Source organism: Mustela putorius, unplaced genomic scaffold (assembly GCF_011764305.1).
Source record: "Mustela putorius furo isolate JIRA1106 unplaced genomic scaffold, ASM1176430v1.1 tig00003899_pilon_pilon_pilon, whole genome shotgun sequence".
NCBI classification, from domain to species: Eukaryota; Metazoa; Chordata; class Mammalia; order Carnivora; family Mustelidae; genus Mustela; species Mustela putorius.
In genome coordinates this window covers 16,126,513-16,142,033 of record NW_025422048.1, presented here as the reverse complement: position 1 = coordinate 16,142,033, position 15,521 = coordinate 16,126,513, and the positions used below count along the sequence as shown (strand labels likewise).

At 45.3% G+C, this 15,521-nt stretch overlaps 1 protein-coding gene across 3 annotated transcripts in view; it reads left to right on the top strand.

The window, feature by feature from the left end:
* PABIR3 (PABIR family member 3) overlaps window positions 1–2,045 on the top strand; it is a 69,660-nt gene extending 67,615 nt beyond the window's left edge. For 2 of the 3 annotated variants that reach the window (XM_004778403.3, XM_013048924.2), the window contains exon 12: window positions 1,687–2,045. In XM_004778403.3, the coding sequence (XP_004778460.2) occupies window position 1,687 (1 nt within the window). In that variant the 3' untranslated portion in view covers window positions 1,688–2,045. The remainder of the gene's footprint in view (window positions 1–1,686) is intronic. The other variant, XM_013048923.2, reaches the window with a different exon arrangement.
* Window positions 2,046–15,521: the final 13,476 nt, after the last annotated feature.

Sequence of the window (15,521 nt, the reverse complement as noted above, 5' to 3'; positions counted from 1 at the left end):
GCAGAGAACAATAACAGTCTGCAAGGCTCTGGCCCCTGCACTTCTTTCTAGAATTCTTATAATTGCAATAGAAATGGATTTGTTACTATTTGATAGATGGGGAACATGAGACCCGAGAAATGAAGTGACTGACAGTAAATTTCACACAGGGCAGGATCGTGTCTGTGAAGCATAGAGCCTAGCCCCATGGCAGGCGCTCCGTAAATTTTGTTGCCTGCAGGAGTGAATGAATGACTTAATCTGAGATGGTGCCCCTGGTGTTCATGTTTGGATCCATTCCTCTTTCCATGGTCCCTCACAAGTAACTGCAGACCGAGGTGTTGTCCTGAGACAATGGAGTTTAGGTGCATCAACAATGAATTCTGTTACACTGAAAAGAAATTAGATTAAATTTAAAAAATAAATAAAAAATAAGTGACTGTGCCAATTTCAGATTCTTTTGCTATCTTTAAGAACCTTCTGAATTCTGTGGTAATGAGTATGTCAGTCTAGTTGATTTCTTTTCCTGCTCCACTCCTGATAAACCGATCAAGATGCCATTTTGTCAAGATACTTAGGCATTGGCTTTAATTTTACTTGAGCTATGTAATTGTCTGAAAATCGTAAATTTTTTTATATTTTAAAATATAAATTATAAAATTACATTCGCACTTAAGGCAGGCCTTAGCACATAGACTGTTATACTGTAACAATGTATCAAGGAAGTAAAGAATTCAGGATATTACCTTCATATCTTTGAAACAGAATACTGATAATTCCCTTATACCCATTTCTGGATCTCCATCAGCATCACTGAGGTAGCCAGGAAAGGTCCATTCAGCCTAGCCAATAAGGACTCATTGACAGTGTGCTGTGCGCCCAACCATATGCTGGGTGGGGGGCGGGGAGGGCGGGGAAGAGAAGGAAGCTCTCTCCAGGAGCCTCCAGTCTGGTGAACGATGTGGCATCCCCATGGGAAACAGTGAACAAAGAGAAGTTGACCCTTGCTAAGCACCTAGTAGGTGCCAGACCCTGGACAAACCGTGTAAGGCGTGTATTCCCCCTATGCAACAGATGAGCAAACCGAAGAGCCGAGAGATTAAGACAGCTTGCCCAAGATCACATAGCTAGTAAGTGGTAGAACTAGCGTTTGAACCCAGCAGGCCCAGGACCCAACGTTAAGAGAATAAGATGAGACAGCAGACAGTCAAGCATTTGGTTGCTTGGGCAAAGTTTTGGGGAGATGCATGGAATCTAAGAAGGCCAAGATGGGGCCTCTGGGAGCCAGCGTGTGTCGGGAAGCTGAGAGCATGAGGCAGGCGCTCCCACGCCACATTCCTGTAGAACCTGCCCATTACAACCACCTTTTTCCCACTGAAGGGCCCGGGCTTGGTCCATCTCCTCCTCTGGTGTGCTTGGGAAGGTGGGGAGGAGAAGCTGGGTCACGTTTCCCCCGTCGACTCATACTACCCCTCTCTGAGGCTGGCTGAGCTATTTCTCTTCCCGGTGCCTGACCTCATGGGGCAGTTTCTCAGCCCAGAAGCACAGCTCCCTTTGAGCTGGGAAGAACCTCTCATTCGAGAACCACAAGACCCCCAGCTGCCCTGCCCTCTCCCTCCTTTCCTACCCTTATGTTTCTGTTCACGTAGAAGGCATGAAAGGAATTTAATGTGTTTCTGCTTTTTTTTTTTTTTTCCCCCACGGCAGGGAGAAGAATGGGCCTAGTCAGATATAGAATCTTCCCAGTCTGCTCAAGGCTTCGCCAACCAAAGAGCCTCCATCTGACACATCAGATCTGTAAAATAAAAAAGAGGGTACCTTCATTCTCTGACATTGTTTCCCGCCAGTGATGAAAAGGAAAAGTTTCTCCTTAAGTCTATAGTTCTAATTCTCAACAGTTACGGTGTTTCGGGGCGGGGACATGTGGGGAGGGTTCTCTGAAAAATGGGATAAATTAAAAGCTTTGTGGTCACTTTAAAGAAATGTCTGAGGGACGCCTGGGTGGCTCAGTGGGTTAAGCGGTTAAGCGTCTGCCTTCAGCTCAGGTCACAATCCTGGGGTCCTGGGATGGAGCCCCACATTGGGCTCCCTGCTCATGGGGAGCCTGCTTCTCCCTCTGCCTGCTGCTCTCCCTACTTGTTCTCTCTCTCTGACAAATAAATTTTTAAAAAAATTTTAGGGGCACCTGGGTGGCTCAGTCGTTAAGCATCTGCCTTCGGCTCAGGTCATGATCCCCGGGTCATGGGATCGAGCCCCACATCGGGCTCCCTGCTTGGTGGGAAGGCTGCTTTCCCTCTCCCACTCCCCCTGCTTGTATTCCTGTTCTCGCTGTCTCTCTCTCTCTCTCTCTCTCTCTCTGTAAAATAAATAAATAAAATCTTTTAAAAACTAAAAATAAATTAAAAATTAAAAAATAAAAGAAATGCAGAACTGTGCCTGGATTTTTTAGACTTTTTACTTTGAAATAAGGATAGATTCACAGGGGAAAAAAAGGATAGATTCACAGGAAGTTGCCCTGAACCTAATCTCCCACACTGATTACATCACAAGTAATTGTAGTACCATAGAAAGCCCAGAAAACAGACATAGGTACAATGTGTGTGTACAGTCATATTTTTAATTACATATATAGATTTGTGTGACCACCACCACAATCAAGGTAAAAAAAAAAAAAAACCTATTCTGTCACTGCAAAGATCTCCCTGGTGTATCCCACTGTAGTCAAGCCCACTCTGCCCCCCACCCCCACCGCCATCCCTAACCTCTGGCAACTGTTAATTTGTTCTCCAATCTCTATAATCCTGTACTTTAAAAACTACGGTTCCTGGGATGCCTGGGTGGCTCAGTTGGTTGGGCGGCTGCCTTTGGCTCAGGTCATGATCCTGGTGTCCTGGGATTGAGTCCCACATCTGGCTCCTTGCTCAGCGGGGAGCCTGCTTCTCCCTCTGCCTCTGCCTGGCACTCTGTCTGCCTGTGCTCACTCTCTCTAACAAATAAATAAATAAAATATTTAGGGAAAAAAAAAAACAGTTCCCTTATCAAAATGAATTGGCACCTCCAGCTTTCATAGAATCACGGGCTCAAAGGAGTAACTTCTCCAGCCCAGTTTCTCACCCTGTGCCCAAATTCCCTCTGTAGTCCTTCCAAGTGTCCATCCAGCCACTACAACGTGGAAACCAGAACCTTCTCCAGGATCCTGAGGTATGTCATACATTTAGAGCAAGGACATCGTTTCCTCCTACAAACGTATAATTATCAAAACTCTTACCCTTAGATTAAATATCACAAAAGCCGCGCTCATGAGCTGATTTTCCCACACACTATTCTATCCCAAATGAGCATCTCCTTTTTCCATTATTTTACCCAGCGAGAGGGATGAGATGCAGGAGGCCTGGAAGGCTCACAGAAAATTCCAAAAATCCCTACCTTACAGATAGGTTAAACAGTCTGGCCTCTGGCAGTTGGAGCCTTTCAAATGTAAGTGGGCGCATGTGTGGAATTTATTTCCCATGGGACTGTGACTGTGTTATCTCCATCACATCTACTAGTCATGGAGGGGTTGGGGGGGTAACTCCCCAGGACTCACACTCATGGTGGGTGAGAGCTTTGAGGGACGCTCCATAGCCTGGGTGCGTCAGAAATTCATGCTAAGCCCAGGAAGGGCTAGCAAAAGTCAAGTCATGGGGGTTCAGTGGGCTAGGATTAATTTGGATCTCCCGCCCCCTTCCCCTCTCCCAGGACTGTTTTGCAATCTTTCCACTTTGCACAAACTGAACTTGCTCTTCACAAAGAGCACCTTGTGCTCCTTCCCCGCCCCACCCCACCCCCCACCGCCAGAGCTGCACTTGCGCAAATCCAGATTGAAACCCCTTAGGATGTGCCCTTTAGAAGAGATGACTTCAAAAGGTAGAGGTGGGGAGGGCACCTGATTTGGGGCCCAGGAAACACTGTGAGCCAATGCATACCTCCTCCTCCTCCTTGAAGTATGGCCAACAGTACCCTCGCTCCCCACTTTCTGAGTGGGGACTCCTGCCTTCCAGAACACTCTGAACTTCACCTTAGGAAAGGAGAGGATGAGCAGCGAGGGAGAGAAGGCGAGAGGACAGCAAGCTGTGTGCCCCACCCCAAGTACCATGGCTCTGGGGCCCCATTGTGGCAGCTTTCAGCCTGAAGGCTGGCGGCCCACAGTATGACTGGTGAATACAGCTGCCCAGTGATTTCCCCTTCTCTAAAGAACCTATGAGTGTGCTTGGTAATGTCCAAAGTGAAAACATATGTCCAGCTGCTTTAGGAATCTGGACAAGTGCTGAGCTGCTTTGGTTTCCTAGGGGGTAATTTCTGTGGCTCCTCTTGGGCTATTTCTTTAACCTGCGGTAGCTGGATAGACCACGGGGCCAGTTTATGGTTGGGAGGCTGCGTGGGGCTCTTCCCCTTGCTCGCTGGGAGGCAAATAACTTCAACCCTCCTGGCCTCAGTTTCCTCTTCTGCGATAGAGGGATAACTAACAACTGCCCTCCTAACCTGACAAAGGAGGTCGTTGAGATAAACATGGTAGCAGCATCTTCGTACAAGTTTCAGAAGGAAAATGTAGTGATCAAATCATTCAAATACAGTATTTAAAATATTGCTTTAGGGACGCCTGGGTGGCTCAGTGAGTTAAAGCCTCTGCCTTCAGCTCAGGTCATGATCCCAGGGATCTGGGATCTCGCCCCACATCAGGGTCTCTGCCTGGCGGGGAGCCTGCCTCCTCCTCTCTCTCTGCCTGCCTCTGCCTGCTTGTGATCTCTGTCTGTCAAATAAATAAATAAAATCTTTAAAAAATTTATTGTTTTAGGGCTCCCGGGTGGCTCAGTGGGTTAAGCATCTGCTTTCAGCTGGGATCATGATCTCAGGGTGCTGGGATCAGGCCCCACGTCAGGCTCCCTGCTCAGTGGGGAGCCTGCTTCCCCCTCTCCCACTCCTCCTGCTTGTATACCCTCTCTCAACTGTCTCTCTCTAATAAATAAATAAAATCTTTAAAGACATAAAAAATAAAATGTTCTTCAATGTTTAGAAAATCATGCTTTTTTGTAACTCAAATGGTTACTTTTATTTTTTATGAAGTTTTATTTTCATTCCAGTAGAGTTAACATACAGCGTTGTGTGAGTTTCAGGCATGCAGTATAGTGACTCAATAAGTCAATACATGACTCCGTGCACATCATGGTAAGCACACGCTTTAGTCCCCATCACCTAGTCCGCCCAGCCCCCCACCCACTGCCCCACTGGTAACCATCAGTTTGTTCTCCGTAGTTAAGAGTCTGTTTCTTGCTTTGTCTCTCTCTCTTTTCCCCTTTGCTCATTTGTTTTCTTTCTTTCTTTCTTTTTGCTCATTTGTTGTCTAAAGTCCACATATGAGTGAAATCCCATGGTATTTGTCTTTCTCTGACTTATCTCACATAGCATTACACTCTCTAGCTCCACCCATGTGGTTACAAGTGGCAAGCTTTCATTCTTTTTATGGCTCAGTAATATTCCATTGTATATATCTACCCCTTCTTTGTTATCCATTTGTCTCTCGATGGGCATTTGGGGCGCTTCCATAATGTAGCTATTGTAAATAATGCTGCCATAAACACAAGGGTGCACAGATCCCCTTAATGAGTGTTTTTGTATTTTTTGGGGGGGGAATATCCAGAAGTACAACTACTATATTATAGGGTAGTTCTATTTTTAATTTTGTGAGGAACCTCCATACTGTTTTCCAGAGTGGCTGCACCAAGTTTGCATTCCCACCAACAGTGCACGAGCGTTCCTTTTTTTTTTCTTTTCTTAAAAAAGATTTTGTTTGTTTATTTGAGAGAGAGAGACAGCGAGAGAGGGAACACAAGCAGGGGGAATGGGAGAAGGAGAAGCAGGCTTCCCACAGAGCCAGGAACCAGATGCGGATGCAGGACTCGATTCCAGGACCCTGGGGATCATGATTTGAGCTGAAGGCAGATGCTTAATGACTGAGCCACCCAGGCACCCCAGGGGTTCCTTTTTCTCCACATCCTCACCAACATTGTTTCTTGTGTTTTTGATTTTAGCCAATCTGACCTGTGTGATCTCTTTGTAGCTATGACTTGCATTTCCCTGATGATCAGTGATGTTGAGGATCTTTTCATGTGTCTGTTGGCCATTGGGATGTCTTCTTCAGAGAAATATCTGTTCATGTCTTCTGCCCATTTCTTAATTGGATTCTTTCTTGGGGATGTTAAGTTGTATAAGTTCTTTAGATATTCTGAATACTAACCCTTTATCAGAGATGTCATTTGCAAATATCTTCTCCCATTCAGTAGGTTGTCTTGTAGTTTTGTGGATTGTTTCCTCCCTTGTACAAAAGCTTTTTATTTTGAAGTAGTCCCAATATTTTATTTTTGTTTTGGTTTCCCTTACCTCGGGAGACCTATCTAGAAGGATGTTGCTACAACCAATGTCAGAGAAATGACTGCTCTTGCTCTCGTCTAGGATTTTTCTGGTTTTGTGTGTCACATTCAGGTCCTTAATCTACTTTGAGTTGGTTTTGAGTATGGTGTAAGACAGGAGTTCGATTTCATTCTTTTGCATGTAGCTGTCCAGTTTTCCCAACACCATTTGTTGAAGAGACTCTCTTTTCCCCACTGCATATTCTTTCCTCCCTTCTTGAAGATTAATTGACCATATAATTATGGGCTTATTTCTGGGTTTTCTATTCTACTCCATTGAACTATGTGTCTGCTTTTTGTGCCAGTACCATACTGTTTCGATTACTACAGCTTTGTAATATAACTCGAAGTCTGGAATTTTGATACCTCCAGATTTTTTTCCTTTTCAAGATTGTTTTGGCTTTTGGGGATCTTCTGTGGGAGCTTTTCCCCTATGTTCAGGAGCAAGACAAGGATGTCCACTCTCACCACTTTTATTCAGCATAGTACTAGAAGTCCTAGTCACAGCAATCAAGCAACAAAAAGAAATAAAAGGCATCCAAATTGGTAAGGAAGAAGTAAAGCTTTCACTATTTGCAGATGACACATTATATCCAGAAAACCCTAGAGAGTTCACCAAACAAGTACTAGAACTGATAAACGAATTCAGTAAAGTCACAGGATACAAAACCAATGTACAGAAATCTGTTGCATTTCTATACACTAATAGTGAACAACAGAAAGAAAAACAATCCCATTTACAATTGCACCAAAAACAATCCCATTTACAATTGCACCAAAAATAATAAAATACCCAGGGATAAGCTTAACCAAAGAGGTGAGAGAACTATGACCTGAAAATTATAAAACACCGAGGAAAGAAATTGAAGACAACACAAAGAAGTGGAAAGACATTCCATGCTCATGGACTGGAAGAACAAATATTGTTAAAATGTCTCTATCACCCAAAGCCTCCTACAGATATAATGCAGTCCCTATCGAAATGCCAATATTTCCCACAAAGCTAGAACAAACAATCCTAAATTTTTTATGGAACCACAAAAGACCCCAAATAGCCAAAGCAATCTTGAAATAGAAAAACATTCTTAAGGGGTGCCTGAGTGTCTCAGATGGTTGAGGGTCTGCCTTCAGCTCAGGTCACAATCTCGGGGTCCTGGGATCGAGTCTGGCATCAGGCTCCCTGGGAGCCTGCTTCTCCCTCTTTCTGTCTGCCGCTCCTCCTGCTTGTGCTTGCTGTCTCTGACAAATAAAATCTTAAAACAAGAAAAACATTCTTAAAATAACTCTTAGTCTTGGGGCATCTGGGTGGCTCAGTGGGTTAAAGCCTTTGCCTTCGGCTTAGGTCATTATCCCAGCGTCCTGGGATTGAGCCCCGCATCGGGCTCTCTGCTGGACGGTGAGCCTGCTTCCCCCTCTCTCTGCCTGCCTCTATGCCTACTTGTAATCTCTGTCTGTCAAATAAATTAATTAAATATTTTTAAAAAACTCTTAGTCTTATCTATTTTAACAGGCCAGGTTTTTTGGCCTATTTGGACTCAATTCTTTCTATTCATTATATTTTTTAGCGTGAGGGTGAGGTTGGCCATAAAATCTTATGAAATTGTAAAAAAAAAATAAATAAATAAAAAGGAGTGTGGGATAAAGTGATCCGAGTACTAGGAATTTGATCTCATGCATAAAGACAGCTCACTTCGTTAAGCCGGTGCGCTTACCACTTTCCAGTAGGATTGACTGTTGCACAACAGTAAGCTGTGCCCAGGTCACTGGGTTGTAAAGTGCAAAGTCAATCAGAATCACCCCTGTGGCGTCCATCAGCAGGCCGTGTTGCATGCCTTTTCACCTGGCCTGTGTGTGTGTGTGTGTGTGTGTGTGTGTGGACAGATTGCCCTGAACTGGATCCCTGGGGTTTTGAGCTGAGAACTTCATCAGGTCCCACTACCAGCTAATTAATCATCGAATCCACTCATTGCAAAACCAAGTAGCCATGCTGATCCATTAGTGCAGGTCCCCAGAGTCCTAAGGACAGCGGACAGAGGAGGAAATGGCCTGATCTCCTCCCGGGATTACCAGGGAGAAGCTCCCGAGATCTGATGAGTCCCTGCCAAGCTGGGGGTATGATCCAGGAATGATGCTTTTTCTACCTTTTCCTGTAACAGTCCTTTGAGAAAGCTGCGCAGCCAACCAAAGGGTCTGTGGCCTTGCCCAGCAGCGCCCAGCCGCTGAGAGGTCCCCCATCCGTCCGGGTAAGCCACGCTCTTGGGCGGAGCTAAAGACTCAGACCACCCAGCGGGTTGGAAAGTAAAAACGCAGTCTGTCAACTGTCTACCCTTTCCGGCCCTGCGAGGTCACACCAGTCAGGCAGATTTTTTTTTTTAAACTGCGTGGCCCAGCTGTTCGGGTCTGTAACCTCCCTTCCCTTCATTCTGGGACAGCCTGTGATTGCAGTTTGGTTCATATCTGGGTCAAAGGTAACTGTCAAGAGGGAGGAACTTTGATAACTGCTCCAGGTTTGGGCTTTTTTTTTCCTGAAATATTGAGCCATCTACATGATGCCATAATAATGGATGGAAAAGTGAAAAGGTCTTTTGGGGGAGTAAGCGATCGCTTTTGAGATAGCAGATGGTTTGGTTTTCTCTTGCTCTTGTTGTTGCCAAGATGGCTGGTTGGTGTGTGTTGTGCAAACACATACTGTCTCCTTGTTTTGTTTTGTTTTTTACCGATTTGCCCTAACAGTGAAGTCCCTAGTGGGGAGGCTGCATGGTCTAAGTGGTAAAATCATCAACTGTAAAGCCAGGCACATTGAAATGTATTTGCTGTGAGATCTTGGGAACCCCAAATAATATCTCTCAGTCTCAGTTATCTCATCCATAAATTGGGCAAGATAGTATCTGCCTCGAAGTGTTGTTGTGTTGCAGGATGGTTACGAGGCTATTTTAAGTGTGTGCCTTGGGTCAGGCAGTCAGTATTTCTTAACTTTAAATGCACATACAGATCACGTGGGGATCTTGTTGAACTGCTGACTCTGACCTAGTAGGTTAGGGGTGGAGCGGGAGGGTCTTCATGGCCAGTAAACTCCCAGCTGATCCCCGTGACCATACTTGGAGTAGCAAGTAGGTCATTTGCAAAGTGCCTAGGACAGTTAGTGCTTAACACATGATCACCCCACAATAATTCAACCAACTCACTGACAAATTACTGAGAAGAAATTTCCTGTAAGTTTTCTTTTTCCTGGGGTGCCTGGGTGGCTCAGTCGGTGAAGCGTCTGCCTTCAGCTCAGGTCATGATCCCAGGGTGCGTGGATCAAGCTCCGCATCTAGGCTGTCTGCTCAACAGGGGAGCCTGCTTCTCCCTCTCCCTCTGCTGCTCCCTCTATGCACATGCACTTTCTCTCTCTCTTTCTCTGTCTGTCTCAAATAAATCAGTAAAAAATTTTTAAAATTTCCCTTTTCCTCAAATGTAATACTGGTCTGCTTATAGCTATGTTCCCATAGCCTTTTGCAAAATGGCCCTTTGAGATTGGCCACAGCTGGTAATTTCTGAAAGCAGGTAATGGGTACGTGGGCGGGGATCATTACACTATTCTCTCTTCCTTTGTACATGTTTAACATTTTCTGAAATACATGTATTAAATTTAAAAAAGACAACCCCAACAGAAGATTTGTAGGGCAGTAATAGTCCATGACACTGAAATGGGGGGGGGGTGGCATGTCACTTTACATCTGTCCAGACCTGCAGAAAATACACCGAGTGAACCCTGATATAAACAATGGGCTTTGGGTGATAATGACGGTCGGTATAGCTTCATTCACTGTAACAAATGCACAGCCGGGGAACATGGATAGCAGAGAGGCTATGCCTGTGTTTTGGGGGGGCGGGGGCCATGTGGGAACTCTCTGTACTTTCTATTTGAGTTTGCTGTGCACCCAGGACTGTTCTAAACAATAAAGTCTATTAAGAAAAACCACACAAACAAATAAAAAACACCTGTTTCCTAACAGCCTGAGAACAGCAGGAGATACAGGTTACCTAGTACACTGATTACCTCCAAAAACATGTTCATTACGAGAGAGAAAGCTTTCATTTCGATTCTGCAAATAAATCCATTCCTAACCTGGCCTTCTGTGACCCATGATTATATAAAAGTAATTGACCCATCTGCCCCATGGTTTAGCACATTTTTTTCCCAGTACCATTAGCACAGTTCACACTTCACTTTATCACAGCGCACTGTGCATTTTTTTTCCCTCTGCCGTGGTGGGCTAAAAAATCCATCCACATCCGCATAAAATCATTTATTCTTTTCACTTTGTTGAATCGGGGCTTTCCTCCACCTGCCTGGATCACGTCCGGAGCCGCCCAGCTTGGGCGTTCATTAAGACAGTGATTCACAAAGCAAGGACCAAGCTAATTGGAAAATGTATGTAGTGAGCTGGACATTCTCCATCATCATCACCTTCCTTGAACTGGGCCCAGTTTTTATGAGGTTCTGAGCTGCCATTGCTCAGGATAGGCGTCGTTAAATCTTTCGACATTTGATTAACGAAAGTGACATTTCAGAAAGAAATCCTCTCTAAACCAGGGGCTTAATTGATTCCTCTCTTTTCTGCCTATGACTTACTTAGAGGGTCTTTGATGTGGTAACTGGACCAGGCCTCATCCCAGTGGCCTGTGGGTGGGTCAACTCTTTGTTCCTCTGTCTGGTATTTAATCCTGGAGAGTAATGTTCTGCTCTGGTATGTTGTTTATCACTTCCAGATTATAGGTGTAGCAAATATTTTCCTAATGAAATAATCACTAACTTGGCATTCTCCTGCGGGCAGAACACAGCCAGGCTCTGCGGGCCTCTCCATCTGAGTCTTCTAGTGGAACTGCGTGGTTCCCCCTGCACCCCACGCCCTGCAATGTCCTTTGGGTCCGTTTTATACCATTCCCTTTGTGTTCTCGCAAAATGTCAGGGCTTTAGGTGCTGCTGGCAATCTTCAGTCTTCTTCCTAATAACAAAGTTGTGAAATGTCAGGGTTCTGTTTCCGTGCGCCTGTTGAAACTTGTAGGTGTCTCCCGGGTGGCTGCCCTGTCGCCTCTCCGCCTCTCCAGGAGAGACGCTTGACCCCAGAATCCCTTCTAGAAACCTGAAACTTTACAAGCTGCCTTTGTACAGTTCTTTCTGAAGTTAACTTGGGTGGCAGAACTGTGCGGATCTAACGATTTCCAGGTGACAGAAACACCTGCAGCGACAGATAATCAAGGCGCTGGCCCGGCCTCTTGTGCATTTCCTGTTTGCCTGCTGCTTTGGGGATGAATCACATTTGCTTGCACGGTGACGGTGACGATTAAACTTGGCCCTGCCTGGGGCCCCTTGGGAAGGCTGGTTCTTCCTTCGGGAGCCCACGTTGGGCCCGGGAGTCACGGCCGGGAAAAGGCTTTCTTGGTGGTGCGCAGGAAGTAATAGCCTCGGAGTCTGAATGTCTCCCTGGAAATTGCTTTAAAACAACTGGCCGCAGCTCGCAGTCCCCTCACCCTTGTCAATTTACTTGTAAGCCCACCCCGGAAGGGCCAGCTCCCACCCTTCCCACCGCAGCAGCACGCGAGGGGCAGAGCCACCGCACTCAAATGTGGACCGCCAGTCCGCCCAGTGCCAACGCGCAGTGGACCTATGATCCCTTGCCAGTCACCTGAGGATGACAGCCTGTCCAGGTTTCAGATTAAATGGAAGGGCTTCAGTGAGTTGAATTAAGTAATCTCTAATAGGGGAGATCCAACCGCCTGATGATTCTGGGAATCTACTTTAGAAACTCACTTGGGAGGGGGGGTCCTTTTACAAAACAGCGAAATTACACACTTCAGAGAGGAGGAAATCTGCCTAGGAGAGACACTGGTTACAAATTTAGTCTTTGATAGGAAATACTGTTACTGAGTCATCGAGAATAAACCCCTTCCAAGATTATAAAGGAATAAATTCTCCCATACTGTATCTAGCACCCTTATGGGTTCTTTTTTTTTTTTTTTTTTACATTTAAATTGTTGATCCATCTAGAGTTTATCCTGGTAGCATCCATCAGTCCAACTTCAATTAATTGACCAGTATATTGTTTATCTATTCTGAGAGGACACTTCTAGCATATACTAAATTCCCAGATGCTTTTGAGTCTATCTCTGTACATTCAGTTCTTTTCCATTGGTCTATTCATGGGCCAGTGCCACAGTTAGAATTGTTGGGATTATATAAATGTTTTAGGGTGCCTGGGTGGCTCAGTGGGTTGGGCCGCTGCCTTCAGCTCGGGTCATGGTCCGGGAGTCCTGGGATCGAGTCCCGCATCGGGATCTCTGCTCCGCGGGGAGCCTGCTTCCCCTCTCTCTCTGCCTGTCTCTCTGCCTGCTTGTGATTTCTCTCTCTGTCAAATAAATAAATAAAATCTTTTAAAAAATCATTATATAAATGTTTTAATTTCTAGAAGAATTTCTCCCATTAATTTTCTGAAGAGTTTCCCTGGCTGTGCCTACTTCTTCTCCATGACTCTAGAATCAACCTGTCTAGATTAAGAAGAGATACCAAAACCTCTTGGTATTCTTATTGGAAGCATATTAAATTTATGTAACAAACAGGGGCACTTAGAGGGCTCAGTCAGTTGAGGGTCTGACTCCTGATATCCGCTCAGGTTTGTTTTTTGTTTTTTGTTTTTTCCAAGACTGTATTCATCAAAGAGAGAAAGCACAAGCAAGCAGAGGGAGTGGCGGGCAGAGGAGGCAGAGGGAGAAGCACATTCCCTGCTGAGCAAGGAGCCTGATGGGGGACTCGACCCCAAGACCCTGGGATCACGACATGAGCCCAAAGCAGACGTTTTAACCAACTGAGCCACCCCTGTGTCCCTCAGCTCAGGTCTTGATCTCAGCGCCCTGAATTCAAGCCCCATGTTGGGTTCCAGACTGGGTGTGGAGCCTATCTTATTAAAAAAAAAAAAAATATATATATATATACATATATATATATATATATATATATATATATGTATATATATATATATATATATTAAAAAAGAAACAAGGGAAATTTTAATGATGTCAAGATTCAGTGATCTCCAAAAACAGTAAGAGGTCTTTCCATTTGCTCGAGTCTAGTTTTCGGTTTACCAGGAGTGTCTTATAGTTCCCCTCATAAAAGATTTTGAACTTTAAATTTAAACCTAGGGTTTTTGAATTTTGATTTTTACTACCATAGATTATTCTCTTCATTAGATCTCCAAATTGGTGTTTGTGTGTAAATATGATCTATAACCTTGGAATGGTCTGGGGTTTTCTAGGATTCAAAATCCAGAAGTCATAAACGATTCAAAAATTCAACTACCCCACAGTAAGTTTTCCATGGCAAACATACCATAAACAAAGTCAAGAGAAAAATGAGAAGCTAGAAGGAAACCTTTGCAACTCCTTATCACAAAATGCTCCTATAAGCCACAAAGAAGAAAACCACCCACCCGCCCGGGAGCACAGGGTGGGGGAAGAGAGGATATGAATAAATAGCTCTGTGAAAAGGTGGTGAACCTCACTTTGGAGTTAATCAGGAAAAGTACGCGGAGATGCCACTTCTCATCCCTCAGATCGGCAGAACACACGGCTGCTGTGTGGCTGCTGCGACAGTGGGAGAACAGATACTCGGCAGTGCTGGTAAAACCAGTCAGGAGGGAACCAGCTAAGTGAATTATGCTACACGCCACACAAGAAAACACAAGGCAGCTGTTAGGAAAAGGAATGAGGATACTTTTCACTGATCTAGAAAATTCTCCTCGAGCTAGCGCTCAGTGAAAAAGAAGTAGGTGTTTACAACAAGGATGTGGATGGAACTAGACGGTATTATGCTCAGTGAAATAGGTCAATCAGAGAAAGACAATTATCACGTGATCGCACTGATATGAGGAATTTGAGAAACAAGACAGAGGATCATAGGGGAAAGGAGGCAAAAATGAAACAAGATGAAACCAGAGGAGGAGACAAACCGTACGAGACTCTTTTTTTTTTTTTAAGATTTTATTTATTTATGTTAGAGAGAGAGAGTGGGAGAACACAAGCAGGCAGAGAGGCAGGCAGAGGCAGAGAGAGAAGCAGGCTCCCCACCGAGCAAGGAGCCCGACACGGGACTCCATCCCAGGGTCCTGAGATCATGACCTGAGCCGAAGGCAGCGGCTCAACCAACTGAGCCACCCAGGCATCCCCATACAAGAGTCTTAATCACAGCAAACAGAGGGCTGCTGGAGGGGAGCCGGTGGAGGGATGGGGGTGGCCGGGGGTTGGGCATGAAGGAGCGCACGTGATATAATGAGCACTGGGGGCTATAGAAGACTGAGGAATCACTGACCGCTACCTCTGAAACTAGTAATACATTTTATGTTAATGGAAAAAAGCTACGTGCAGTACAGTATGTAGAACAGGCTACTGTTTAGATATAAAACCATAAAAATGAAAATACGTATTTGGATAAAGAAACAATGGGGGCACCTGGGTGGCTCAGTGGGTTAAGCCTCTGCCTTCAGCTCAGGTCATGATCTCAGGGTCCTGGGATCGAGTCCCGCATCAGGCTCTCTGCTCAGCGGGGAGCCTGCTTCCCTTCCTCTCTCTCTGCCTACCTCTGCCTACTTGTGATCTCTGTCAAATAAATAAAATCTTTAAAAAAAAGAAAAATAAACAATGGAAGTATATTTAAACCAACCACAGTGGTCACTTGAAAGGGCCTGAGTAGGGGCGCCTGGGTGGCTCAGTGGGTTGAGCCTCTGCCTTTGTCTCGGGCCCTGATCTCAGGGTCCTGGGATCAAGCCCCACATGGGGCTCTCTGCTCAGCCAGGAGCCTGCTTCCCCCCCCCCCCGCCTGTCTCTCTGCCTACTTGTGATCTCTCTCTGTGTCAAATAAATATTTAAAGAAAAAAAAAAAAAGGGCCTGAGTAGACAGGGAAGCCGTGATTTTTTGTTTTTTCAGGAAGTTATCTCCACCCCCAACATGGGGCTTGAACTCACAACCCTGAGTCACAACCCTGAGGTCAGGAGTCACGCGCCCCATCCACTGAGCTGGCCAGGTGCCCCCGTATTCCTTTTAATAGTTGATTTTTG